This window comes from Coregonus lavaretus (assembly GCF_964263955.1).
Source record: "Coregonus lavaretus genome assembly, chromosome: 2".
Classification (NCBI taxonomy): Eukaryota; Metazoa; Chordata; class Actinopteri; order Salmoniformes; family Salmonidae; genus Coregonus; species Coregonus lavaretus.
Genome location: NC_139989.1, coordinates 38,934,631 through 38,961,967, shown reverse-complemented (window position 1 = coordinate 38,961,967; position 27,337 = coordinate 38,934,631). Strand labels below are relative to the sequence as shown.

The 27,337-nt window shown below is 44.8% G+C and overlaps 1 protein-coding gene across 1 annotated transcript; it reads left to right on the top strand.

Moving 5' to 3' along the window:
- Positions 1 to 1,714: 1,714 nt before the first annotated feature.
- LOC311145712 (integrin beta-3-like) lies at positions 1,715 to 20,745 on the top strand. The gene is made up of 15 exons (XM_084181983.1): positions 1,715 to 2,072; positions 3,218 to 3,303; positions 3,636 to 3,840; positions 5,268 to 5,520; positions 5,852 to 6,014; positions 6,241 to 6,402; positions 6,600 to 6,695; positions 6,785 to 6,874; positions 7,787 to 7,921; positions 8,059 to 8,488; positions 16,032 to 16,254; positions 16,455 to 16,555; positions 17,716 to 17,832; positions 18,366 to 18,532; positions 18,673 to 20,745. Exons 1-15 carry the CDS (start codon positions 2,006 to 2,008, stop codon positions 18,739 to 18,741), a joined length of 2,364 nt encoding a protein of 787 aa, XP_084038109.1. The 5' UTR covers positions 1,715 to 2,005; the 3' UTR covers positions 18,742 to 20,745.
- Positions 20,746 to 27,337: the final 6,592 nt, after the last annotated feature.

The following is a 27,337-nucleotide window of genomic DNA, read 5'->3' as shown; positions in this document are numbered from 1 at the left end:
GTGGATGTGCTTAAAAGAAATAGCCTGTGTAGGAAAAATGCTCACCCTCTCTTTATCCCTCTATACCTCTCTCCTCTCCTTTAAATGGCAGTTACGAGTCTTTCTTTCTCTATACGTTCTCATTTGAGTTGCTCTTTACCCAGGGACACCTGTTGAGGAGAGGAGCAGTGCTCTCCGAGCCAGAGAGGCAGGGGGCCAGTGGGTCAGGAGGCACAGCGTCGCAACACAAACATGTCCGCCATGAGAAGAGCTAGGGCACATCTCATAAGGTAAACCAGACTGATATATAGACTACCTGAGTTCAAACAAATCCCAGGTTGACCCTCTCTTCCATGATGAGGTGGTCTTCATTAAATCAGACCCAGTGAAAAGGAAATGGGTGGCGTTGCGGCGCTTGGTTATCCCAACACTGATATTGGCAGAGTGATTGCATTCTCAGACTCTGTGAAAAGCTTGACCAGTGTTCTATGGAGCTGAGACAGAGGTCAAGAACAATCTCCCGTTCACCCCCCCCCCCCCCCCCCCCCCCCCCACCCCCCCAAACCCCCCCTCTCCTCCCGATGGTCCGGCTCACTGTCTTAATTGGGTGCCATCTGACCCCCTCTTTAGCTCTTTACCCAGCACAGTGTGAGCCATGGAGCATTATCCCCCACCAGGAGCAATCAGAGCCTAATGCCAGAACACTGCCTGCCTTCCTGGGCATTACAGCTTATCTATGTCTCTTTTTCTATCACCTCACTTCGCCGCAATTCCAGAACACTGGCTGGTGGCAGTAGCTTAGCAACCAGCGAGACAGAGAGAATAACGGGTATAGGGAGAGAGGAACAGTGATTCAATAAATGGACAAGCTTAGAGGCAGTCAATTTCTACAGGGGTGGCGGTGATGGTGACGGGTAGGCAGCAGTGGCGGCGGGGCTGGAGACGGCCAGGGCATTGACCTAATCTCGTTTTCATCCCCCTCCTGCACTTTTAGAGGCACACAATTTCTCTCCTGCTCCATCACTCCATAATGGACAGGCCTGGGAGGGCTACTAGGCAGGTCAGATTCAGATAAAGGAAGAATACATCAAACAGGTCTACTGGATCCTTCTCTAAAGAAGAGATGGCAGAGAATGGATGTAAATAGCCCAGCCTACATGGCCACACACACAACAAGCAAAATATGCTCAAAGCCCTGTAGACCCTCTTGTGAAGAATAGCAGATAAACTCAAACCTCCTCAGATAATAATATATAAAAGATCAAGTATGAATACATCAGTTTAATTGGGATTATAATCAAATAATTATAAACTCATCCTACAGTCCTCTGGTTGAAAATGAATATCCGTTTCAACCGCTAGGGGGCTTTCAAGCACAGGTCACTGATTCTGAAACTTTCTCACCTTTGTTATATGCGGTTTGCGATCAGGTGAACGGACATGCCGTTAGCTGAAAACTAAACAAAGATGTAAACGACAATGTCTACAAACACTTTTCTCTGCATTGTTATAACAATGTATTGTTTTTGACTATATGTTTTTATTTCTATACATTTTCTATTTCATGTTTCTTTTATTTGTATTTATACATTTGTTTAGTTTATATATAAATGTATTCATTTATTTATTTATATATTTTTTTGGGGGGGGGGGATATTGTCGAATAGACTTCAAAAGATTAGCAGGCAATTTGAATGTCTTGAATCACACAGATGCTTGCTACCATTATAGAGACAGACGCATATGTACCATTGATACGTGAAGAACAGGCCAACAGCATATTCTTAAATATAATAAATATCCATACTATAGCCTATATATTATGTATTTATATATTATCTCTATAAAGTAGCCTAAACGTGTATGTCCGAGCCTCTCTGAATCATAATCAGCATTGCATTGTGCAAGAATGAGGAAAAGCGTTCTAATTGGTGATTCACTGGTTTGAGAGTAGGCTACTAATACTAGTACAGAAGGGGAGCAGGGAGAGAAAGTCAAGCAGTCAGTCCTAACCGGTTTCTCCAACATGGGAACTTTTTTTGACCGACTATGGATATTGTCTGCTTTATTATTAGCTTCTTCTGAAGTTCTTGGTAAGTATTTTCTTTTTCATTCAATAATTATTCTGCAATACGTTTTCCTCTGCCATTCTATAAATCATTTTCTATTCTAGGGTGCGTATGCCGACTGAATATTAATTCTACTTTTGCTGTATCCTATGTTTTTAATAAGTAATACGTCTTAAGTTCCAGGAAAACTCACAACGTTTTTGACGATTTTATTTACTAAAACAATAAACTATATGGCAGTGTATTGCCCTACTGGAATGGAACTTTGGATATGTTGATTCCTTATAAGGGAGCGCTAATTCTCGAGACGTGCCAGAGTGCGCTTATATTTGTACAGGCCACACCTTTGCATCATACGATAGCACTTTCACATAGTATTTGTTTTGGCCTCATGTTTTTTCCATCATTATAGAAACCGTGCTATATAGACAAGCAATCACTTCAACATGCACAGTAGCCTAATACCAATAAACAAAAGGATATCTAACACATAATTAAACCTCAATATATCTAATAGACAAAGCGTACATCTCATTGAATTTTTTTTCTTCTATAAAATAGCATTTTCAATTGATATGACTGCAATCAGGTTTTAACCAACTGTTGCAAGACATATTGTGTAACATCAGAGACGTATTGAGCAGCGTCAACATCACACATTTTAGTGTGATCCACAGTGGTGGAAATTCCTGCAGTGTGCGTCTCTCCCTCTACCATCGAATTGCCTTCATGACTGCTGTTTTACAAAACACTGTGCGTGACAGGACAGGCCTGGGTAGCAAGCGGGATGGTGTAACAGAGGAGGAGAGAGGTAGAGCCTGGGGCAGAGAAGAAGCGGGGAGGAGGGACCAGCAGAGAGAGAAACGAGAGTGTGTGGTAGAGAAACAGAACCGTCTGTGGCCCAACTCACCACAGAAAAAAAGAAGAAGTGTGGTTTAAATGCAGAGTCCATATGGAGAAATGGTCATGAGACACAATGACTTGGCAAAACAGCAAGTAGAATAACAATGTCAGAAACACTCAAAGCTAATAAAGAATCAATCTAAAAGTGTCCATACAGCACATAGCCTATATGATTCCTATTCAAGTGTCCATATATGACTTATATGATTCCCACTACTGGACCTCCTACCGATTCACTCATGTTTATGTTGGTGTGTATACCTCAGGCTCAAACACCTGCACATCTCGAGGGGTGAGCACCTGCAGACAGTGTTTGGCTATCCACCCTAGCTGTGCTTGGTGCTTTAAGGAAGTGAGTATATCCCCTGGGGGACTATGTACAAAAAGTGCTGTAATTTCTAAATGGTTCACCTGATATGTTTGAAAATACCCTCAAATTAAAGCTGACATTCTGCACTTTAACATCATAGTCATTGCATCATTTCAAATCCAAAGGTCTGGAGTACAGAGCCAAAACAACCAAAAATATGTCGCTGTCCAAATACTGTATTCATCTACTGAACCCCCTCCCATTTTATTGTAATGTATTTAGATGCACTTTTTGAATTGTCAATGTCACTTTACTGGTTGTCTCATTGGGAATTGTTACTCTTACCAGTGTGTGTGTTGTTTTCCTGGGTTCAGGAGTTTGGCCAAGGGGGCTCCAGTGCGTCCCGTTGTGATCTGAAGCAGAACCTGTTGGATGGTGGGTGTACGAAAGGGGAGCTAGAGTTCCCCTTCAGTACCATCAGTGTACAGGAAGACACGCCCCTCAGTGACAAGGCATCGGGGGCGGCTGACGACGTCACCCAGATCAGACCCCAGAAACTCAGCCTCACTCTGAGACCAGGTACTCTAACATAGCATAGGCTTACATACAAACACCCATATACAGTGCATTTGGAAAGTATTCAGACCCCTTGACCTTTTCCACATTTTGTTACATTACAGCCTTATTCTAAAATTGATTTTTTTTCAACAAAATCCTCATCAATCTACACACAATACCCCACAATGACAAAGCGAAACCAGGTTTTTAGAAATTTTAGCAAATCTATTACAAATAAAAGACAGAAAAACCCGATTTACATAAGTATTCAGAGCCTTTGCTATGAGACTCGAAATTGAGCTCAGGTGCATCCTGTTTCCATTGATCATCCTTGAGATGTTTCTACAACTTGATTGGGGTCAACCTGTGGTAAATTCAATTGATTGGACATGATTTGAAAAGGCACACACCTGTCTATATAAGGTCCAACAGTTGACAGTGCATGTCAGAGCATAAACCAAGCCATGAGCTCCGAGACAGGATTGTGTTGAGGCACAGATCTGGGGAAGGGTACCAAGAAATGTCTGCAGCGTTGAAGGTCCCCAAGAACATAGTGGCCTCCATCATTCTTAAATGGAAGAAGTTTGGAACCACCAAGACTCTTCCTTGAGCTGGCCGCCCGGCCAAACTGAGCAATCAGGGGAGAAGGGCCTTAGTCAGGGAGGTGACCAAGAACCCGATGGTCACTCTGACAGAGCTCCAGAGTTTGTCTGTGGAGATGGGAGAACCTTCCAGAAGGACAACCATCTCTGCAGCACTCCACCAATCAGGCCACTCCTCAGTAAAAGGCACATGACAGCCCTCTTGGAGTTTGCCAAAAGGCACCTAAAAACTCTCAACCATTAGAAACAAGGTTCTCTGGTCTGATGAAACCAAGATTGAACTCTTTGGCCTGAAAGCCACGCGTCACGTCTGGAGGAAACCTGGCACCATCCCTATGGTGAAGAATGGTGGTGGAGTAAAGGGTCTGAATACTTATGTAAATGTGATATTTCCATTTTTTTTTTTATATACATTTGCAAAAATGTCTAAACCTGTTTTTGCTTTGTCATAATGGGGTATTGTGTGTAGATTGATGAGAGGGGAAAAAACTATTTTATCCATTTTAGAATAAGGCTGTAACGTAAAACAAAATGTGGAAAAAGTCAAGGGGTCTGAATACCGAATGCACTGTATAATGGTTTCATAACTGATCTAAAGTACATTGAACAGAGGAATTGTTACATACTTTTTGATCTCCTTCTCACTCGTTCTCCTTTCCTCTCTCACAAATTCATCCCTCTCCTTTTTATCCTTTACCCCCCACCTCTCTCTCTCTCTCTCTCTCTCTCTCTCTCTCTCTCTCTCTCTCTCTCTCTCTCTCTCTCTCTCTCTCTCTCTCTCTCTCTCTCTCTCTCTCTCTCTCTCTCTCTCTCTCTCTCTCTCTCTCTCTCTCTCTCTCTCCTCAGATGATGCCAGGCGCTTCACAGTGACAGTGAAGCAGGTGGCGGACTACCCAGTGGACCTATACTATCTGATGGACCTCTCCTACTCCATGAAGGACGACTTGGCCCGCCTGCGCTCCCTTGGCAACCAGCTGGCTGCAGCCATGGGCCGCACCACCAGCAACCTGCGTATGGGCTTTGGGGCCTTTGTGGACAAGCCCCTGTCCCCATATATGTACACCTACCCTGAGGAAGCCATCAGGAACCCTTGCTATGGGTGAGTGAGGGCTAGAGGGGACAGAGAGTTGGAGAAGGAGGGAGAGGAGGAGGAGATTTTGCAGAGGGGAAGATTTTGATTCTGCTGAGACTCTAAAAAGGCTGATATACTATGTTGGAGCTCAAATTCCCTCAGGATTTGTCTGTTAATAGCTGTCAAATTGTGTCTAACAGCGTATTTCTCTCTCTCTCTCTCTCTCTCTCTCTCTCTCTCTCTCTCTCTCTCTCTCTCTCTCTCTCTCTCTCTCTCTCTCTCTCTCTCTCTCTCTCTCTCTCTCTCTCTCTCTCTCTCCACCTTTTTGCCCTCTTCCTGTTTGGGGTGTGATGTGTAGGATCCAGACGCGGTGCCTGCCTCAGTTTGGCTACAAGCACGTTCTGTCTCTGACGAAGCAGGTGGAGCGCTTCACTGAAGAGGTGGCGAAGCAGCAGGTGTCTCGTAACAGAGACTCCCCAGAGGGAGGCTTCGACGCGGTCATACAGGCAGTGGTGTGCAAGGTGATACACACATGCACGCATGTACGCACACACCTACAGACATACAGGCACACACACACACACACTCACACACACACACACACACACACACACACACACACACACACACACACACACACACACACACACACACAATCAGTGGTTTAGAAACAGCACACAAACTTGAATACATACCGTTTCTCTCCTCTCCTCTTCTTTCCATCTCTCTCCCTCCCTCTGTCATCAGGACAAGGTAGGCTGGCGTGCAGATGCCTCCCACCTGTTGGTGTTCACTACTGATGCTACGACACACATAGCCCTGGACGGCCGACTGGCTGGTCTAGTGCAGCCCAATGATGGACAGTGTCACATCGACAAAGACAACAACTATGACAAGTCCTCAGCCCTGGTGAGTGGTGTGTGTCGGGAGTGTGTGTTTGAGTTCTATTCTTCTGTTATCACAGGAGACTAGAGAAACGTTATGGATCCATGGGGCGGCATTTTTTAAATAAAAAATGATGTATGCACTCACTAACTGTAGGTCGCTCTGGATAAGAGCGTGTGCTAAGTGACGTAAATGTAAATAATGATGGTCTTCTCCTTCAGGACTACCCCTCTCTGGCTCTGATTACAGAGAAGATGTCTGAGAACAACATCAACCTAATTTTCGCTGTGACCACCAATGTGGTGTCCCTCTACCAGGTGAGTACACCTGACTGTTATCAGGGTCACCATGGTTACTAGGTGTAGGGTTATGGTACAGTACGTCTTATGTCCCCTTGGTCCCTCAGAACTACAGCCAGCTCATTCCTGGCACCACAGTTGGAACGCTGTCGGATGACTCTGGGAATGTGATCCAACTCATCCTGGATGCTTACGAGGTAAGAGACAGCCGTATATAAGAGAGTTTGGTTTGGATTTCAACCATGCACAGTCATGCCCACTTGACCATTAACGCGAGTTGGTAACACCTAGGGAGAATTGTCATGCACTGAGAAACAGCTGCACTGAGTGAGCTCTATCCAATCGTAGCAGCAGAATCTATCTATCTACTAGCAGAAACAACCTACAGCCTGCCCATTTACAGACAACAGAAATATCCATTAGCACGCAGCGCCTCGGACAAAACATAGACATTTACATTTTAGTAATTTAGCAGACGCTCTTATCCAGAGCGACATACAGTTAGTGAGTGCATAAATGTTTTCATACTGGCCCCCTGTGGGAATCGAACCCACAACCCTTGCGTTGCAAGCACCATGCTCTACCAACTGAGCTACAGTAGGGACAATATAACATAACATTGTAGCCAATGTTATGTTGAAAGAACGACACTTATGTTGAACGAACAGGAGCTAACGTTAGCATAACAAACACAACTGTCATAAAAAATACTGATACTCTAGAAAGCAGGAAATGCTCAGAGCTTGTCATGCTGCATCATGTGGTTGCTAAGCCAGTCGTCGCGTACATTGGCTGTTTGGGATATTTCAAGAGGAACACACAACGCTAGCAAACACAACACTTCCACTTCAAACTCTGATTGCTTCTAGTATTTCTTAATGAGGACGTGGAAAAGCGAGGTGAAATGAGTGAGTTCAGCCCCCCTTTAATTCTCAAACAGTCTATTTGACTTCCCAAGAGCCAATGTGTGACAGATAGAACACTGTATATACACACTGTATCCATTTACGCAGAGACTAAGAGTAGAGGTTTTCTGAATTGTTTATGTTTCTGATTGAGTTCATTCTGACCTCTGACCTCTGCTCCTTGACCTCTGACCTGTGGAGTAGAGAATCCGTTCCAAGGTGGAGCTGGAGCTGCTGGGTGTTCCAGAGGAGCTGGCCCTGTCCTTCAACGCCACCTGCCTCAACGGAGAGCTCATCCAGGGACTCAAGTCCTGCTCCGGACTTAAGATCGGAGACACAGTCAGTACCTGTACCACTCACCATCTGGATGTTAAATGCCTGGCCTAGTGTCAGATCTTAGGTATAGGAATAATGCTATGTTCTTACTGCACAGTTCAAATATTAACCTGCTGTATCACACACACCTTTCCCCCCAGGTGTCGTTCAGTGTGGAGGCCAGGTTACGCGGCTGCCCTAAGGAGAAGAACCGTACTTTCACCATTAAACCTGTGGGCTTCAAGGACGCCCTGGAGGTTACGGTCCACTTCGCCTGTGGGTGTGACTGTGAGGCCGCAGCTCAGCCCGAGAGCCCTCTCTGTAACCAGGGCAACGGGACCTACGAGTGTGGTGTGTGCCAGTGTCACCCGGGGCGCCTGGGAGACCGCTGTGAGTGTGCTGACGGGGACTACAGGCCCTCAGACCAGGGCAACTGCAGCCCCAAAGCTGAGGATCCCATCTGCAGTGGGAGGGGCAACTGTGTGTGTGGCCAGTGCTCCTGCCACACTAGTGGCTTTGGAAAGGTGTGGGGCAAGTACTGCGAGTGTGATGACTTCAACTGCCTGCGGTTCAAAGGAGAGATCTGCTCAGGTGAGTGGATAGATACACTGTTGTATCTGTCAATGAGACAGCCATGTTGGTTTCTTGTACTGCATGTTATTTTCTGCTGAGTTTTGAAGCATTATTCATCAACATAAGTCAACAGGTTGTTTTTGTAACATTCCTTCTCTGTGTTTGCTTTAGAATGTGAACCACAAATCTGTCATTACAATTATCATTTACCATTTTTGGCAGGCCTATGGTTTTAGCAGGAAAGAGGAGATTTCCCTTTCCTTAGAACATGTCCACAATGCCTCAGTTGACCCTTATCCAGACCTCTCTCTCTCTTTTACTGTCACTTTAACTCTTTTACTGTTAATTTAACCCATTCTGTGATTTGCTTGGCTTTAATCGTAGATAATCTAAAACGTTCTCTTTCAGCTTGGCTCTTGAACACCACATGTGGTAATCCATTGGTATCCATTGTTACCACAAAGTTTCATAGTTAATACAATGTAAATACTAGGTAAGTACCGGTTTAAACCAGGCTATAAAATAAGGTGTTACCCCACATTCTTATTACATGCCATATACTGTCCGTTGTTGCCTTTGAAATAGGCCAAGAAGACTACACAATGTTGTTTAGCGATAAACAGAGAATGCGGTGGTTCACAATTGGTCGATGTCCTTGACCTCTGACATTTGCTCAAATTCATTATGCCTACTGTACTGTAGCTCCAATGGATATACCCAGTCTGCTCTTACACATAGATTCTATTATAAATGTGAAAACATTCGAAGGAAACGGTACATGTTTACAACACACTTATTCACAAGAAGTTATTCAAATTATTCAAATCAAAACCACGTCTTCTTCCATGATCATTCTAGTGGAGTAAACAAGCTCACAGAACTCACTGATTCTATCAATCTTCTAACCACTCTTCGGAATGAAGGATGAGATGTCATACCTGATCATCTCTCCCTACTGCATGCCTGCACAGCACACCCGTTGCTCAATCAAAGTAACAACATTTTAATAGGTCCTGTCATTGGATAACTGAATGTTGCTGCATAGCAGATGAGTCATGGTGCTGTTGCTGCATTTATGTATGTGTTGGCTGTAGCTATAACTCTGTGTTTTAACCACAGCCATTCCCTTAGGGATGGATGAGCGTTATTAGACAACCAGGACTGTGCTTATGGTAACAGAGGTTAAAGTCAGATTGGCCAGTTGCTGTTGTACTCACTGAAAGAATGAGATGCACTGGATACCTGTACAGAAGTTATATCTGTAAGTTCTTGATGTTTCCAGGGAAAGAGCTATGTAGTATATTATAGTATTTTTCTGAAAATACACTGTTTAATTCCCTCCATAAGACATCCTTTGTTGTCAAATAGATAGTTCCCATTAGTTCCCAGTGTAGCCTTGAGTCCAAGGAATGAGGATGTTCCCATGGTCAACCGCTTTAAATGTTTGTTTTCACATTGTCCAGACTTTTCCTCATCTTTCTCTCACCTCACCCAGCCATAGCGTCCCTCCACAGGGATTTAGACGGGAAGGCGGGGGGGGGGGTCTGAGTCGCGTGAGACAGCATCTCCTAACCCAAACAGTCTGGCCCTTTGGGAAGGCACCATAGAAAGGGCCTGTGGGCTGAACAAGAGGGGCGTCATGTGAACCGGAATTGTTTCCATTTATTCAATTTACGTAAGGCAACCAGCTGCAATAGGATTGTGCATTTTGCTCAACATTTGGGCATATAGCTGAACCAACATACATTCTCAAGTTTAATTGCATGTTCACTCAACTTCAAATTTTAATTTATTCTACGTTATTTGCATATTTCCCAGTGTAAAATTAAACTCTTCACGACAATAAATTACATATATCATAAGGCCTTTCTTTGAAACTCCTGATTTACAGGCCACATCAAGCCTGCAAGTCACATTATGCTGGCTTGCGAAGTGTAATTCCTATTGGAGTCCAGCCAGAGTGAGGATATCCAACAATTTGAACTTTTAATTACCCGCAACCTGCATTGAGAATGACTGCCAGGGTAGGAAAGACTGAATATTGAGACTACATAAATCATATAAACTGGAACAGCTATCTCAGTAATGGGTGCAAAAAGTCCAACTACTAACAGATTAGATTAGATTAGATTAGATTAGTTTAGAAAAATGTATGTTATTTATGTTTGTGTAGCATAAGATTAATCATCCAATCAATGTACATGCAAAAACACAGGTATTGAAACAAACAATTCTGAAAATCAACCTGCAATAGATCATGCTGGGAAATATGATAATGATGGGCATGGTTTTGAGCAAATATATATTTGTAATTTTACTCCAAAGGCAAACATGTTTATATACAGTACATTCAGCTCAATGTGAGCAACATAATAATTAGTTATTTAGCAGACGCTCTTATCCAGAGCGACTTACAGGAGCAATTAGGGTTAAGTGCCTTGCTCAAGGGCACATCGACAGATTTTTCACCTAGTCGGCTTGGGGATTAGAACCAGCGACCTTTCGGTTACTGGCACAACGCTCTTAACCACTAAGCTACCTGCCGCCCCAACGTTTGTTGAGTGAACAAACCTTCACACATTAGCTCAATTTCTTGTCCTTCTGAAGTCTACTCAATTCACAGAATAATGCTGATTAAGCAATTGGCTATGTTGGCTTTTTTATAGTGTGTGCTATGTGTGAAATGTTATGTATGATGGTTAGGGTGAAGTCAGGACTTGGGAATGGGACATATTTGGTTAAAACAGTCATTTATATCTTAACTCAGCATTAGCTATGGTTTTGTCAGTGGAAAAGATGTCGTTTGTGGGATTGTGGTCTTAGTCAATGAGATCTACTCTTGTATGAAGCGTCTAGGGTTGGAATGAATGACACAGAAATGCAACAGTCCAGAACTCCATATTTAGAGAGTAGAGCCAGTGGAGCACGCTGAAGGAGACTCAACATAGTCAGCCTGTGTCTCTGGAGTCTTGTTGGCATGATGTCATTGCTGTGTGAAGAACAGTACAGTATCAGAGTCCCTGGGCCCCAGCTCAATCTGAGTCTCCCCCAAGACCCATCCCGTCCTCCTGACCCCAGGCCCTCCCACATCCCCCTGAGGGTGTGTATTTCTCCCTCTGCTCTGGAGCTGGGGCTGGGGCTGGAGCAGAAGCTGGGGCTGGGACTGGAGCTGGGGCTGGGGCTGGAGCTGGGGCTGGAGCTGGGGCTGGGGCTGGAGCTGGGGCTGGAGCTGGGACTGGAGCTGGGGCTGGAGCTGGGGCTGGAGCTGGGGCTGGAGCTGGGGCTAGAGCTGGGGCTAGAGCTGGAGCTGGGGCTAGAGCTGGGGCTAGAGCTGGGGCTAGAGCTGGGGCTAGAGCTGGGGCTGGGGCTAGAGCTGGAGCTGGGGCTAGAGCTGGGGCTGGGGCTAGAGCTGGGGCTAGAGCTGGGGCTGGGGCTGGAGCTGGGGCTGGAGCTGGGGCTAGAGCTGGGGCTGGGGCTGGAGCTGGGACTGGAGCTGGGACTGGAGCTGGAGCTGGGACTGGAGCTGGGGCTGGGGCTAGAGCTGGGGCTGGGGCTAGAGCTGGGGCTGGGGCTAGAGCTGGGGCTAGAGCTGGGGCTGGGGCTGGAGCTGGGGCTGGAGCTGGGGCAAGAGCTGGAGCTGGGACTGGAGCTGGGGATGGGGCTAGAGCTGGGGCTAGAGCTGGGGTTGGGGCTAGAGCTGGGGCTGGGGCTGGGGCTAGAGCTGGGGCTAGAGCTGGAGCTAAGACTGTGGCAGCAGAGCACAGCAGAGCAGGAGTCAGCAAGCACACCCACAGGGCACACAAACAGGCTGGAGAGAACATGAAAGTTAGCATTCCTCTGGCACGCTGATTCTCTCATCGGTTTGTTTACAGTACCCCCCCCCCCCCCCCTCCAGCTGGGGCTAGAGCTGGGGCTGGGGCTGGGACTGGAGCTGGGGGTGGAGCTGGGACTGGAGCTGGGGCTGGGGCTAGAGCTGGGGCTAGAGCTGGGGCTGGGGCTAGAGCTGGAGCTGGGGCTAGAGCTGGGGCTAGAGCTGGAGCTGGGACTGGAGCTGGGGCTGCAGCTGGGGCTAGAGCTGGAGCTGGGGCTAGAGCTGGAGCTGGGGCTAGAGCTGGGGCTAGAGCTGGAGCTGGGACTGGAGCTGGGGCTAGAGCTGGGGCTAGAGCTGGGGCTGGGGCTAGAGCTGGAGCTGGGGCTAGAGCTGGAGCTGGGACTGGAGCTGGGGCTGCAGCTGGGGCTAGAGCTGGAGCTGGGACTGGAGCTGGGGCTAGAGCTGGGGCTGGAGCTGGGGCTAGAGCTGGAGCTAGGACTGGAGCTGGGGCTGGAGCTGGGGCTAGAGCTGGAGCTGGAGCTGGGGCTAGAGCTAGAGATGGGGCTAGAGATGGGGCTAGAGCTGGGGCTAGAGCTGGAGCTGGGACTGGAGCTGGAGCTAGAGCTGGGGCTGGGGCTAGAGCTGGAGCTGGGGCTAGAGCTGGAGCTGGAGCTGGGGCTAGAGCTGGAGCTGGGACTGGAGCTGGAGCTGGGGCTAGAGCTGGGACTGGGACTGGAGCTGGAGCTGGGGCTAGAGCTGGAGCTGGAGCTGGGGCTAGAGCTGGAGCTAGGACTGGAGCTGGGGCTGGAGCTGGGGCTAGAGCTGGAGCTGGAGCTGGGGCTAGAGCTGGAGCTGGGGATAGACCTAGAGATGGGGCTAGAGATGGGGCTAGAGCTGGGGCTAGAGCTGGAGCTGGGACTGGAGCTGGGGCTAGAGCTGGGGCTGGGGCTAGAGCTGGAGCTGGGGCTAGAGCTGGGGCTAAGACTGTGGCAGCAGAGCACAGCAGAGCAGGAGTCAGCAAGCACACCCACAGGGCACACAAACAGGCTGGAGAGAACATGAAAGTTAGCATTCCTCTGGCACGCTGCCCTCTCTTTCTATCCTCTCCTCTCTATCTCCCTGTTTAAAGTTCATCTCCATCACCAATACTCCCACTCATCTCCTCTCTTTTTCTTTTTAAAATGATTCTCTCGTCAGTGTGTTTACAGTACCCCCCCCCCCCCTCTTTCTCTCTCTCTCTCTTTCTTTATATTTCTGTCTATGACTTCCTCCATTGCTTCGCTCTCATTCGCTCTGTCCTCCCTCCTGGTTTATGTGTCTCTGTAGTTTATGTTTACTACTTGATAAATTGGAGGATTAGAGTGCCTTCTCAGACCGAGGCAGATGATTTAGACATGCATCCCAAATGGCACCCTATTTCATATATAGTGCACATAGCGCTCAAATCAAAAGTAGTGCACTATATAGGTAATAGGGTGCCATTTGGGATGTATACCTAGAAACTCCTTCTCATGTCTCTGACTTGACCCTAGAACAAGTAAAGTAGAGAAAACAAGGCACAAGCATGAACTCACTGTGCGGATGAGGGAGAGTATAAGGAGCATTAGCCAAACAAGGTTTTAAGAGAGGAAAACCGGGACTTTCTTTACTATGTATTGATTTTGTCCCAGTCAAAAGCATTCAGTTGGGTCAGTGCTCTCTCCAATTTGGCCCGCAGGTGGTTTTATTTGGCCCCCCATGTTTTCGGAGAAGAAAATAAGAATAATTTGAAATTATTATGTTTTAGCCAAATATTATATCTGTTTGGGCTTCTTGCGGTCAATTTGCAGTCTACAAATTACTTGTAATTATGTTCCGGCCCCCGGACCATCCACTCAAGAAAAAATTGTCCCGTGCCTGACTAGATCAACTAGATGTTGATGATCCTTGCTGTAAAACATTAACCAGCTCAACACAGACCACTTATGTGCCTGCAAGACAGTAAAGCGACCCTTTGTAACTATAGCTGCCTCTTTCATCACGTATACACACACACACACACACACACACACACACACACACACACACACACACACACACACACACACACTTATCTCATAGTGATGACAGAGTCAGACAGGGGGTGGGAACTGGGGAATTCAGCTGAAGGAGGTGGTTTCACCTGAAAACAACAATGGCCATATCTCTAAGGGCCTGTTTTTACAGTTTACAGACCCCTGTTTAGTTTCCATTGGTAACTCTAACCCAACTGAGCTCTGAGTCAGTGACTCAGTTAGTCTCTGCTCTTAGTCATTCATTGCCCAGACCTGTTGCTTTATCCTTCATCCTGTGGGAAATAGCTGGTTGCTCTAGTATGTCTGTCTGAGGGCAATCAAACAATCATTTCTCAACTTTGCTGGCTGGGCTGAGAGATATTGAGGAGGCTCCAGGGAGTGGTCATCACAGCCAGGGATTGCCCCAGTGTTGGGAGGGGAACAGTGGGATGGATTACTAGTTTGCTTCCTTAAGAAGGGAGCTTATCCTGCCATTGTCTGCACTGTCTGGTCATGAATTGATGACTTAATGTTTTGGGAATTATTACTCAATATGGACTCATCACGCCTGCCTGCCCATGCTCTCAATACACTCATTAATACATACAGAGACAAACACATGCAGATCTGCTGAAAATGATACTGAACAAAAATATAAACGCAACAATCAACAATTTCAAAGGTTTTACTGAGTTACAGTTCATATGAGGAAATCAGTCATTTGAAATTAATTCATTAGGCCCTAATCTATGGATTTCACATGACTGGGAATACAGATACGCATCTGTTGGTCACAGATACCTTAAAGAAAATGGGCCTCACAATGGGCCTCAGGATCTCGTCATGGTATTTCTGTGCATTCAAATTGCCATAGATAAAATGAAATTGTGTTCGTTGTCCGTAGTTTATGCCTGCCCATACCATAACCCCACAGTCCACCAGCGGGCACTATTTTCACAACGTTGACATCAGCAAACCGCTTGCCCACACAACGCCATACATGTGGTTAGTTGGACGTACTGCCAAATTCTCTAAAAACGCAAATAGTCTGGGTAGCCATTTCATTAGATGTTCAGGAGTCTTATGGCTTGGGGGTAGAAGCTTTTTAGAAGCCTCTTAGACCTAGACTTGGCGCTCCGGTACCGCTTGCTGTGCGGTAGCAGAGAGAACAGTCTATGACTAGGTCGGCTGCAGTCTTTGACAATTTTTAGGGCTTTCCTCTGACACCGCCTGGTATAGAGGTCCTGGATGGCAGGAAGCTTGGCCCCAGTGATGTACTGGGCTGTACACACTACCCTCTGTAGTGCCTTGCGGTCGGAGGCAGAGAAGTAATCAACTTCTTGATATGCCACACTTGTCAGGTGGATGGATTATTTTGGCAAAGGATAAATGTTCTCTAACAGGGATGTAAACAAATTTGTGCACAAAATTTGAGCAAAATAAGCTTTTTGTGCATATGGAACATTTATGGGATCTTTACATGTTGCATTTATATTTTAGTTCAGTGTAGATACAATCTGGCAAAAACACACGCACAACCACTCACACACACATTGCTTTGAAATTCATAACATTCTAGGCCAGGGTTGTAATTGCACTCATGGGTTTGTCCAGTACTTATAACGTGATGTATGAGAGAAAGACAAACCTAATGTATAAAAATATGACATAAAATGTCCATGAAACATGGCCCATCCTCTCTCTCTGTCTCTGCCAGGCCATGGTAAATGTGACTGTGGCTTCTGCAAGTGTGGCTCTGACTGGATGGGGGAGAACTGTAACTGTTCCACCCGGACAGACACCTGCATGTCCAGCATGGGCCTGTTGTGCAGTGGCCGGGGCCAGTGTGTGTGTGGGGCCTGTGAGTGCACCCAGCCAGGGGCCTACGGGGCCACTTGTGAGAGGTGTCCAACCTGCCCTGATGCCTGCAGCATCAAGAAGTGAGTAAATACAGGAGAGAGTATAACTGCCTACACACAGATACTGTATGAGTACATGTGATAGGGGTAATGATGAAATGGTGATGCAATAAGGAAGATGAGGAAAAGGAGGATGATAATGATGAAGAAGTTGGTGGTGATGATGATGATGATGATGATGGGGATGATGATGATGTATTAACATTGTGTTATATCTGCAGGGAATGTGTTGAATGTAAGCACTTCAAGAGAGGCCGTCTCTTTGAGGAGAAAAGCTGTGCCCGAATCTGCAGGGATGAAATTCACAAGGTGGAAGAACTAGGTAAGAACTATTACACAATGTTCCCTTATTGTGTGTTCACCATGCTCTCCATGCAACAGATTGCATTATTTACACTGGGTGTTAAAGTTCTTGATGTTCTCACATAGTTCATCATGTGAGCGGCAGGTAGCCTAGCGGGTAAGAGCGCTGGGCAAGTACCCGAAAGGTTGCTGGTTCGAATCCCTGAGCCGACTACGTGAAATATTTGTCAATGTGCCCTTGAGCAAGGCATTTACCCTAATTGCTCCTTTAAGTAGTTTAAAGCATGTTATATACATGTAGCTCCAGACTACAGGTTTGTGATATGGAGTCAAAACTGTGTGTGTTAACAGTCCACATTGAGGCCCCAATCTCTCTACAGTCTCGGAGCTTGTTCTTCCTGAGGAAACTCTGCAGTTTCAGGGTGGATATGACGCTGATGACCATTTTCTAGAGATCCTACATTGAATCCATTTTAACATTCAGTATGGTCTGCTGGTTCGGTAATCTAAACCTAAAGAGCCAGAACAGGCTGGGTAACATTGTGAAACTAGGTAGCAGGATCATTGGTATGAACTTACAGTAACTGACCTTTCTCACCAGTAACAGACACGAGTCATACGCAAGGAGCCATCCATTCTGAGAGACTCCTAGCATCCTCGTTTGTTTCCCTTAGAGCTCAGAAACAGGCTCCTTAGGTTTAAAACGAATAGGTAAAAACTCTCCTTCATCCCAGCTGCTATTAGCTTTCTCAATATGCGGTAGGACTGTACTGTTTTGGTACGGACTGGTTTATTCATATCTGCTTTAGAGGTCTAATTCCTGTGGGCACTGCTGCTTCTATTGTTTTTGTCCTTTGTTGATATATTTATTGTTATGTATCCATTGAATTTACTATGTGCTGCAAAATCAATATAATTAACCTCCAGCTCCTCATCTGGTCTCTCTCTCTCTCTCTCTCTCTCTCTCTCTCTCTCTCTCTCTCTCTCTCTCTCTCTCTCTCTCTCTCTCTCTCTCTCTCTCTCTCTCTCTCTCTCTCTCTCTCTCTCTCTCTCTGTCTCTCTGTCTCTCTCTCTCTCTCTCTCTCTCTCTCTCTCTCTCTCTCTCTCTCTCTCTCTCTCTCTCTCTCTGTCTCTCTCCTTATCCTCCACTTGGATCTATAACCCTATCTCTCATCCCAGTCTTCTATGAGAAGAATGCTGTGAACTGCACCTATAAGGATGAGAATGACTGTGTGGAGCGCTTCCAGTACTATGAGGATGCCAGCGGCAAGTCCATCCTGTATGTCATGGAGCCTGGTGAGTGTGTCCATCAGTGTGTGAATGGGTCTGAGTTCTGTGCTTATGTACTGCATATCATATGTGTTTGACAAGGTCTGGATGAGAGTGAATTCCTTTAGTTTTCTAGATAATTATTGTGTGTGTAGAAATAATGTGCAGTACTATGTGTGCATAGGACCGAAGTCGGGAGCTGTAGGAGGAGTACATTTTTCTCCCTAGCTAAGAATAGTGTGTTCCTGGGTGCCATGTCAGTCTTTGTCTGTGTGGCTGGCAGGCACCAATAGAGTAGAGCAGGTACAGAGAGGGCAGACTGGTTCTCTAAAGCTGATAATACCATTCAGCCCTGCCACCCCTGGTAGTCTTCTCCCCTCTGACACGCACCCAAGAGGAACAAAGACAACCCCAAAGCCAGACGAGGTGCATTAATGCTAGTGCCCCATTGCCGACACAAATCTCATCCACCCAAACCCTCCCCTCTTTTTCATCTTTCTTTTCCCTGCTCAATCCTCTCTCTTCTCCTCTCTCCTCCTGTTCTCTTCCCTCTCTTTCAGACTGCCCCAAAGGACCTGATATCCTGGTGGTTCTCATGGCGGTGGCGGGGGCCATCTTGTTTCTGGGTCTGGCTGGCCTGCTCATCTGGAAGCTGCTGGTCACCGTCCACGACCGCCGAGAGTTCGCCAAGTTTGAGGAGGAGAGGGCTAAGGCCAAGTGGGACACGGTGAGTTCAATTATGCTTTTAAGACAAAGCTGCCATTTGATGGAGAAAATATGAATGGCAAGAATATTTATCCATGTCAATATGACACGTGTCTGATTAGATATTTGATATATTGTCCTCTATTTGTTTCCATTTTCCAGGCTAACAACCCCTTGTACAAAGGAGCCACTACCACTTTCACCAATGTGACCTATCGTGGGAACTCTTGAGGGACCAATCACAATCAGCAAAACTCAGGGGTCTATAAAAGAGATGCAATGTAGTGACACAGAGGGGGTTGGTGAGGCAGACCCTCTCCACTGTCATGTGATAAAGTGTGCTGACTCTACTGTCAATTAAATACATTTGTTGATATTGTACTGTAATGTTGCTATTCTGTATATTATATAAAAACCAAAGCATTAAAACTGCCTTATCCAACATTTTGATGTCAGTCCAAATGATGGCAGGGCCTCCAGGACCCCTATTTTACCCAGGAAGTGTGACATCATTCCCATAATAAGGCCTGGTACAGTTCAGAGACCCCAAACCTACCTTTGGAGAGAAATGTGTTATTTTTATGCTCTGTTTTTGTTTCAAATTTGATAAGAAGAAATGCGTGAAATTGTCCTGCGCACACACCATAGCACACTTGCTCACAGACCTCTTTGACAAACAACTTGGTTGTAGTATGTTATTATGGATCCCAGCTGCTTGCTACTACTGCCACTGTTTTCTTGTGTTATGACACTGAACTCAGATATTCTGACTGTAAAAAAAAAAAACTGTAATAGCTTCATGGGATATCATGGGATATCATGAGTGAATGTTGTTTTAGTTAGTGGTGCTGGTGAACAATGTATGTTAATGGCCACCAATTAGCAGCTATGGCTATCTGCTCTAGCATGTGTACAGTACAGTATGCATTTGTGCTTTGGTATCAAACTTGGGAGTGATGGACATCAATTAACTGTTTGTAGCCAAGTTTGCCAGTTGTTAGAATGTGGCTACACAAACAGACGTTTAGCTTGGTCCCTTTTATAAATCACGTTTTTTATCAAATAATGAATTTCTGGGACATTGGTTGTTCTGTCATTTGCTTTATTGCATGAAATATGTTTATGTTAAATGTAATATGTTTTGGGTGGCCTTTGGTTAGTTGATTGGTTTTACTATGTTGATTTTAAAAATGTAGATGTCACTCATCAATTTTTCTGTATTTTTTGGCAATTTTACTCTGCTAAGAAACATTTTAGAAAAAATTATCTGCGTTTGTGTTTTCCTTTTTTATATTTTGTTTGTAATTGAATGAGTATCAATAACACATAGTGCAAACAAGTACAAACCCGATTTGCCATCGCTAAAGATACGGAGATTTCTGCGCATGTGCAGGATTCTTTTTTAACGTAGCTGCTGCCCACTCGGTTGCCTATGTAGCTGCTGCTCAGTGCTCCGCTGCCGCTTCCCCCTCCTTGATTAGCGATGAACGTCTTTGTCTGGTGTAGCCTACAAACTTCATGTTGTACACAAAGGACATGTGCATTCCATACCTCAGTAGGCTATTAAAGCTGCACTATGCAGAAATCGCGCTGCGATTTCCTGGTTGCTAAAAAAAAATCTGATTATGTGACAAAACAAGCAAGTATAGCGTAGAGAATTTGGACGCCTGCATTCCCGCCTTTGCATTGTTAGGGCGGAGACATCTCGTCATTATATACAGATCTCTGGTTTCAGCCACTTGCAAATTATAAAGGATGTTCAGATGCTGGCTTCCCCTAAAGTACAATGATGTTTTGCCAAAATTATATAATTACTCCTGTCTAAATTAAATAATTCAATATACTTTACCAGAGAGTTTGACTTAGCCATAGAGGATCATTAGTTTCTTTTTTTTTTAAATAGCTCTGGATTGTTTCAAATCACAAGTGCATAGGCCTATGCCTATTTGGGAAGCCAGCAATTTGGGCAATGCGTGGCAATAGGCCTAGCTGATTGAGTTGCGGCTGTCAGTGAAAAGCATCTAAAATGTGTGAAGATAATGTGTCTTCAATATAATTTAAAATGTTGAGACAAGAAGAAGGGGAGGTGTGTGGCGAAGATATGGGCGTCTCTCTCCAGAATGCATGCACTCTCCAGAATGTGCTCCACTGTCTCCCGCCTATTCTTGCAAATGCATTGTTTAATTGTGTGAATTGTTGCCCTTTGTTGATTTTTATAAATTCCCCATTTCATATGTAACCAGTAGGCCTAGTAAATGTAAATTTTTACTACAGTTAATCCCCATCATTTGGTTACATTAATTTATGTTAATGCATGTATTACAGTCATTTACCATTCTCCTTCTCAGAGGGGAATTGTTGTTTGCAGAGTTCACAACCTGCTACACTTGTGAGAAACAAGTTTTGGTTTATTTCATAACCATCATTTAGGAGTTTTGTAAATGTTTTCATTGTCTTTTGTTTGGAGTGCTCCATGTGAGCGTTGAGGGAGTGTGCTAGCCTGAGCACAACAACCTGCTGAGTTTATACAATGTTGCACTTCACTAGCAACAGCTCAAGTCAAGACAGATAGAAAGGGAGGCAGACAGGTGGAGTAGAGAGATGAATGTTATTGAAAGAACCTGAATTTTCATCAGGATATTTTCTACTGTTTTTATTTGTTGGCTTTAGGCCTATGTACTTTACTTGGTTGACGATGGAAGATATAGGCCTACTTCTGCATTGGCCTATAGGCTATCTCTGAGTTCCATGCGCTAATTTCTTTAGCCGCCAATGGATCACGGTGTAGCCAGTGTTGGCCTACATTATTGAAATGACACTGTTCCACAAAAATGAGCATATAAAAAATCTTCACCGGCACGCAGATAGGTAGAAATGGTAGGATACATTGTAAGCTTCCCCAAACTTGAAACTATGGTCTTTATTATAAACCGGGTGGTTTGGATACTGGATGCTGATTGGCTAAAACAGCATTTAGCCGTGTGTATGTGAGACAATATACCATGACTATGACGTTAGCCTTTTCACCTTGATATCATTGAGCCTTTTCACCTCGATAAAATGGCTACATCAACAATAGTTTGACATGCCAATGTAGAAAATAAGCATTTAGATGAACTTGAGAGAAACCTAAATGAAAAGAACATTGTGAAACAAACAAAGTGGGCACTTACCTGCTTCACTGACTGGTGTGCAGAAAAAGGGATACATAGTGAGTTTGGGAATACAACAAAAACGGAACTGAACGTCATTCTACAAGACTTTTATGGTTCAGTGACAAACATGAACGGCGAAGAATATTGGATTAGCAGCTACACTGGACTCAGAGCTGGTTTGAACCTACCTATCAACGTGGTATAGTTGAAGTCGGAAGTTTACATAAACCTTAGCCAAATACATTTAAACTCAGTTTTTCACAATTCCTGAAATGTAATCCTAGTAAAAATGCCCTGTCTTAGGTCAGTTAGGATCACCACTTTATTTTAAGAATGTGAAATGTCAGAATAATAGTAGAGAGAATTATTTATTTCATATTTTATTTATTTCATCACATTCCCAGTGGGTCAGAAGTTTACATACACTCAATTAGTATTTGGTAGCATTGCCTTTAAATTGTTTAACTTGGGTCAAACATTTCGAGTAGCCTTCCACAAGCTTCCCAGAATAAGTTGGGTGAATTTTGGCCCATTCCTCCTGACAGAGCTGGTGTAACTGAGTCAGGTTTGTAGGCCTCCTTGCTCGCACACGCTTTTTCAGTTCTGCCCACACATTTTCTATAGGATTGAGGTCAGGGCTTTGTGATGGCCACTCCAATACCATGACTTTGTTGTCCTTAAGCCATTTTGCCACAACTTTGGAAGTATGCTTGGGGTCATTGTCCATTTGGAAGACCCATTTGCGACCAAGCTTTAACTTCCTGACTGATGTCTTGAGATGTTGCTTCAATATATCCACATAATTTTCCTTCCTCATGATGCTATCTATTTTGTGAAGTGCACCAGTCCCTCCTGCAGCAAAGCACCCCCACAGCATGATGCTGCCACCCCGTGCTTCACGGTTGGGATGATGTTCTTCGGCTTGCAAGGAGCCCCCTTTTTCCTCCAAACATAACAATGGTCATTATGGTCAAACAGTTCTATTTTTGTTTCATCAGACCAGAGGAAATTTCTCCAAAAGGTACGATCTTTGTCCCCATGTGCAGTTGCAAACCGTAGTCTGGCTTTTTTTATGGCGGTCTTAGAGTAGTGGCTTCTTCCTTGCTGAGCAGCCTTTCAGGTTATGTCGATATAGGACTTGTTTTACTGTGGATATAGATACTTTTGTACCTGTTTCCTCCAGCATCTTCACAAGGTCCTTTGCTGTTGTTCTGGGATTGATTTGCACTTTTCGCACCAAAGTACGTTCATCTCTAGGAGACAGAACGAGTCTCCTTCCTGAGCGGTATGACGGCTGTGTGGTCCCATGGTGTTTATACTTGCGTACTATTGTTTGTACAGATGAACGTGGTACCTTCAGGCGTTTGGAAATTGCTCCCAAGGATGAACCAGACTTGTGGAGGTCTACAATGTTTTTTCTGAGGTCTTAGCTGATTTATTTTGATTTTCCCATGATATCAAGCAAAGAGGCACTGAGTTTGAAATATATCCACAGGTACAGCTCCAATTGACTCAAATGGTGACTCAATTAGCCTATCAGAAGCTTCTAAAGCCATGACATCATTTTTTTGAATTTTCAAAGCTGTTTAAAGGCACAGTCAACTTAGCGTATGTAAACTTCTGACCCACTGAAATTGTGATACAGTGAATTATAAGTGAAATAATCTGTCTGTAAACAATTGTTGGAAAAATTACTTGTGTAATGCACAAAGTAGATGTCCTAACCGACTTGCCAAAACTATAGTGTGTTAACAAGAAATGTGTGGAGTGGTTGAAAAACGAGTTTTAATGACTCCAACCTAAGTGTATGTAAACATCAGACTTCAACTGTATAATGCATATATTCCACGGCTAAAGGCTGTATCCAGGCACTCGTGCATAAGAACAACCCTTAGCCATGGTATACTGGCCATATACCACACCCCCTCGGGCCTTATAGCTTAATTATAACACCCAAAACAAAATTTGTGCATGTGAGGTCCCGTGAAAAAAATGGGCCCATCCAACTGATTCGTTCTGGCGCCAGCCCTGGGAGTCAGACAGTGTTCTTTTTCAGCAACTCTGGCTAACGGCTACGATAATGTGTAGGGACTGCATCCTTCTTGTGCAACTGCAATTTCCGTTACAACAGACAGAGAAGGTTGTAACCTTCATAATGGTCTTGAATGTTTGTTCAAATCGCTGCAGGGTTTTTATTTAGGCTGTTCAGAAATATGAGGAAGAGACATAGGCTATGTTCGAGAGGCTCAAAACAGTAATGTATAATGGGAAAATTGTGACTGACTGACTACTGATCTACAAATAATAATGAGTAGGAAATTATGTTGCAAAGTTCTTTGTAGATCAGTCATTCGGCAGTCGCCTGCACTGTCGACTGCAATGTCGAACAAGCCCATAGGCTACATCATCATGGTTCATCATCATGGTTCATCATAATGGTTGATCATCATGGTTCAGAAGAGGGTGAGTAAAAAGACTGCTCATGCTCTCAAAATGTTGACGCCCAGAGATGACACGTTTCCGAGGTGAGCAGGACGATTATGAAATGAAGTTATGTCGGGATGCCACCGGGCCGCAAGCAAAGTCAGGAGAAGAGGAATATTGGGACAGGGACATAGAATGGTGGATTTCTGAGGAGGAATGGAGCTGAAAAAAGAGGAAGAAGTGGAAGAGAATGAGGAAAGCAGAGGTTGGATTTGAATTTGAGGAAGATGGTGATAAAAATGGAGATGGAGTGTCGATAAAGATTGGTGTCAAGTGCAAACAGAGTGAGCCGTGCACCAGACTGAGATCTAGAGGTGAAATGGAAGTGAATGAGGGCGAGTTAAGTGAGGTGGAAGGTGTGGTGAAGAGCTCGGAACCCAAGCCTGGCATTAATGGACATGATAAAGAAGAATCTGGTCCAGCAGGAGTTACATTTTTGGAGAAAGTGGATCCTTGCCTTTAAAAAAGGAGTTGGGTGCAGTTGAATCAGTGAAGGTAAACTGTAGTGTACTTGTGATATTTGTTTGTGTTTCTTCTGACCAGAGGGAGCAGGCACTCCGTGTCACGCAACTTGGGTCAAGATCTGTTTCTTGCTTTGCTCTTAGGAACAGGGCAATATTGAAAGGAGTGATTTCTGGGGTAGCGTTAAGTGTTGAGGTGGAGCAATTGAAGTTGAAGATTCCTGGTGTTGGGGAGGCTTGCCGTTTGGTGTGACGTAGACCTAGTGGGTAGCGTGGTGAAACAGAGGAGTCATTGTCAGTCCCCTTCTGAGTTTTGAGTCAGAGTCTCTACCAGACAAAGTCATGTCAGGATATATCAGATATCCTGTTAGAGCTTTTGTGCCGAATCCACTGCACTGTTTCAGGTGCACCGTTTATGGTCATGTCGGAGCAGTTTTAGGAGGGAGATTCCAAGATGTGGGAAGTGTGCAGGAGGGCATGGGATAGAGGGTTGTGTAGTTTCGTTGGATAAAGTTGTGCGTGTCAACTGTAGGGGTGCCCATATTGCTGGGAATCAGAAGTGTTTGGTGCGAGAGAGGGAGGTTGAGGTGGCTAGTGTCAGAGTAGTGCAGAAGGTGTCGTATGCTGAGGCAGTGAAGAAAGTAGAGGAGGATGGGTCAAGGGTGAAGGATCCTGAGAGGATCCTTGTGAGTAGTAGATCTGTGCCAGCACAGAGGGATAGGCCAAAGAGTGATATACAGTATGCTTCAGTAAGGTTGGCTTCTTAGCGTTCATAGCAATGGTTATTGCAGAAATGGAACATAAATCACAGAAAAGAGATGTTGTGATGGCAGCTGCAGAGAAATATTTGGGTATACGAAATTTGACTTCAGAAGAGTTACAGTGTGTGTTGAGTGGTGGTGTCCCGTCCTCCCAGGCCGTTGGCATGGATCTGTAGCTTTGAGAAAGAGGTTTCCTAAGGGTTTCCCCCTAGAGTTGATATCTGCACCCCCAAATAAATATAATTAGCATAATACAAAAATACCCATAAAAATCTGTGTGATGGAAAGTTTCTTGTGGGTTGACTGCACAAAGGAGTAAACCACACTATCACTTTAAGCAAGTTGGCAGTACTCCCAGAACATTGTTCTGGGAACTAGAAGGAGTGATACAATATATTTGTTTCAAGGTAAGAAGCCTCATGTGGTATAAATCAGTCACATACAGGAACCAACCATGCTTATATGACTTGTTTGTGTAGCAGTATAAGAGGACTGAAAGGGAACCTCCCCTTTAGAGTTTCATCAGGCTTGTATTGAGTGTGTGAACCTCTCCACGTGTTAATAAAGATTGCTTCAATTACTTTAATTTTGAGTCCTTAGTGGTGAATTTCCACGACATCCATCTAAGCTAAAGATATCAGTTGTTTTGCATGGGCTGCGTCTCAATCTACCGCAACCGCCGGTCTTCCGCATCTGCGGTGGAAGGTGGTCGAGCTACAGCGGTGTTTGTCAGACCATGAGACATTCTGAAAATCAGTATTCTCACGAAAACGCCTGTATTACAAACTAATACTATGGAAAGATGAGACTCAAGAACATGATGGTGTTCCCCGTTTTGCTATATGACCTCCACAAGCATCCACAAGCATCACAGGACTCGTCTGAAGTCGGTACCACTGATCTGCCAACTTCTGTCTGTAGTGTCCAAACAGTTTGGGCTATACACTGATGACTCTGTGGAAAGGTGACTCTCACAAACACATACATCTCAGTTGTTTTGCTCTAGGATGCCCACAAGCCTCACAAGACTCGTCTGAAGGTAGCCCAGACACTTAAAAACAAACTTTATTTTGATTTATTTTTTCACTGTCTGTTTTTCCATGTATGAATCTGTTATTCAATGCGTTTCTATGGACCAATAGCAGTGAGGCCAAATTCAATGTTTCATCAAATCATTTTTAAAATTTATTTTTGATACCTAAAGGGGTCCTAAAATTCAAAATCAAATAGCTAAATTATCCTTGGTATGACCATCTTAAAACAATTCCATATGTTATTTTAGTAGAGGGACATCCCAAGGATCCCAGATAGCATGGACCGTTTCCAGAGGGGCGGGGCGGGGGCAAAAACTCTGTATTCACAGCCAAGTCTTCTTCTTCTTCTTTATGATTTGGTTGACAGATCACATCCAATTTTTAGGTGCATACACCGCCACCTACTCTACTGGTGTGTGAGGCCTTTCACAACCTACCTACATGAAATTCTTGATACAGTAATACAAAATTGGGGAAAAGGAAAATTACCCTGCTAACTATTAGCCCTCTCTAAAATCAAATACCACCCCATTCCACTATTTAACCCTATCTAGTCCTACTCCAGACCAACAGTCTGAGAGGACAGAACACTACCACTCAACACCACCTGCAACACCACATTCCTTCGTCTCGTGCCCTCCTGCACACTTCTCACATCTAGGAATCTCCCTTCCTACACACTGCTGCAACATGCCCATAAACTTGACACCTAAAACACCGTAGTTACTTACACTTCCTAACTTGACCTTGTCGAGTAATGACTCTACTCAAAACTCAGCAGGACAGACAATGTTTCCCCACCCGCTCTGCGTCGCACCATACGGTGGGTGTCACAGACACCGGGAATCTTCAATTTCAACTGATCCTCCTCAAAACAATGCCATCCCCGCTTTCACCCTGCTCTAGAGAGCAAAGCAAGTCACATTTCTTGT

What these genes read in the sequence shown, in the direction of transcription:
- LOC311145712 (XM_084181983.1), top strand. Translation starts at nt 2,006, where the DNA reads ATGGGAACTTTTTTTGACCGACTATGGATATTGTCTGCTTTATTATTA. An exon ending in GTGCTTGGTGCTTTAAGGAA is followed by an intron (nt 3,304 to 3,635) that starts GTGAGTATATCC and finishes TCCTGGGTTCAG; the next exon opens with GAGTTTGGCCAAGGGGGCTC. An exon ending in TCACAAGGTGGAAGAACTAG is followed by an intron (nt 16,556 to 17,715) that starts GTAAGAACTATT and finishes CTCTCATCCCAG; the next exon opens with TCTTCTATGAGAAGAATGCT.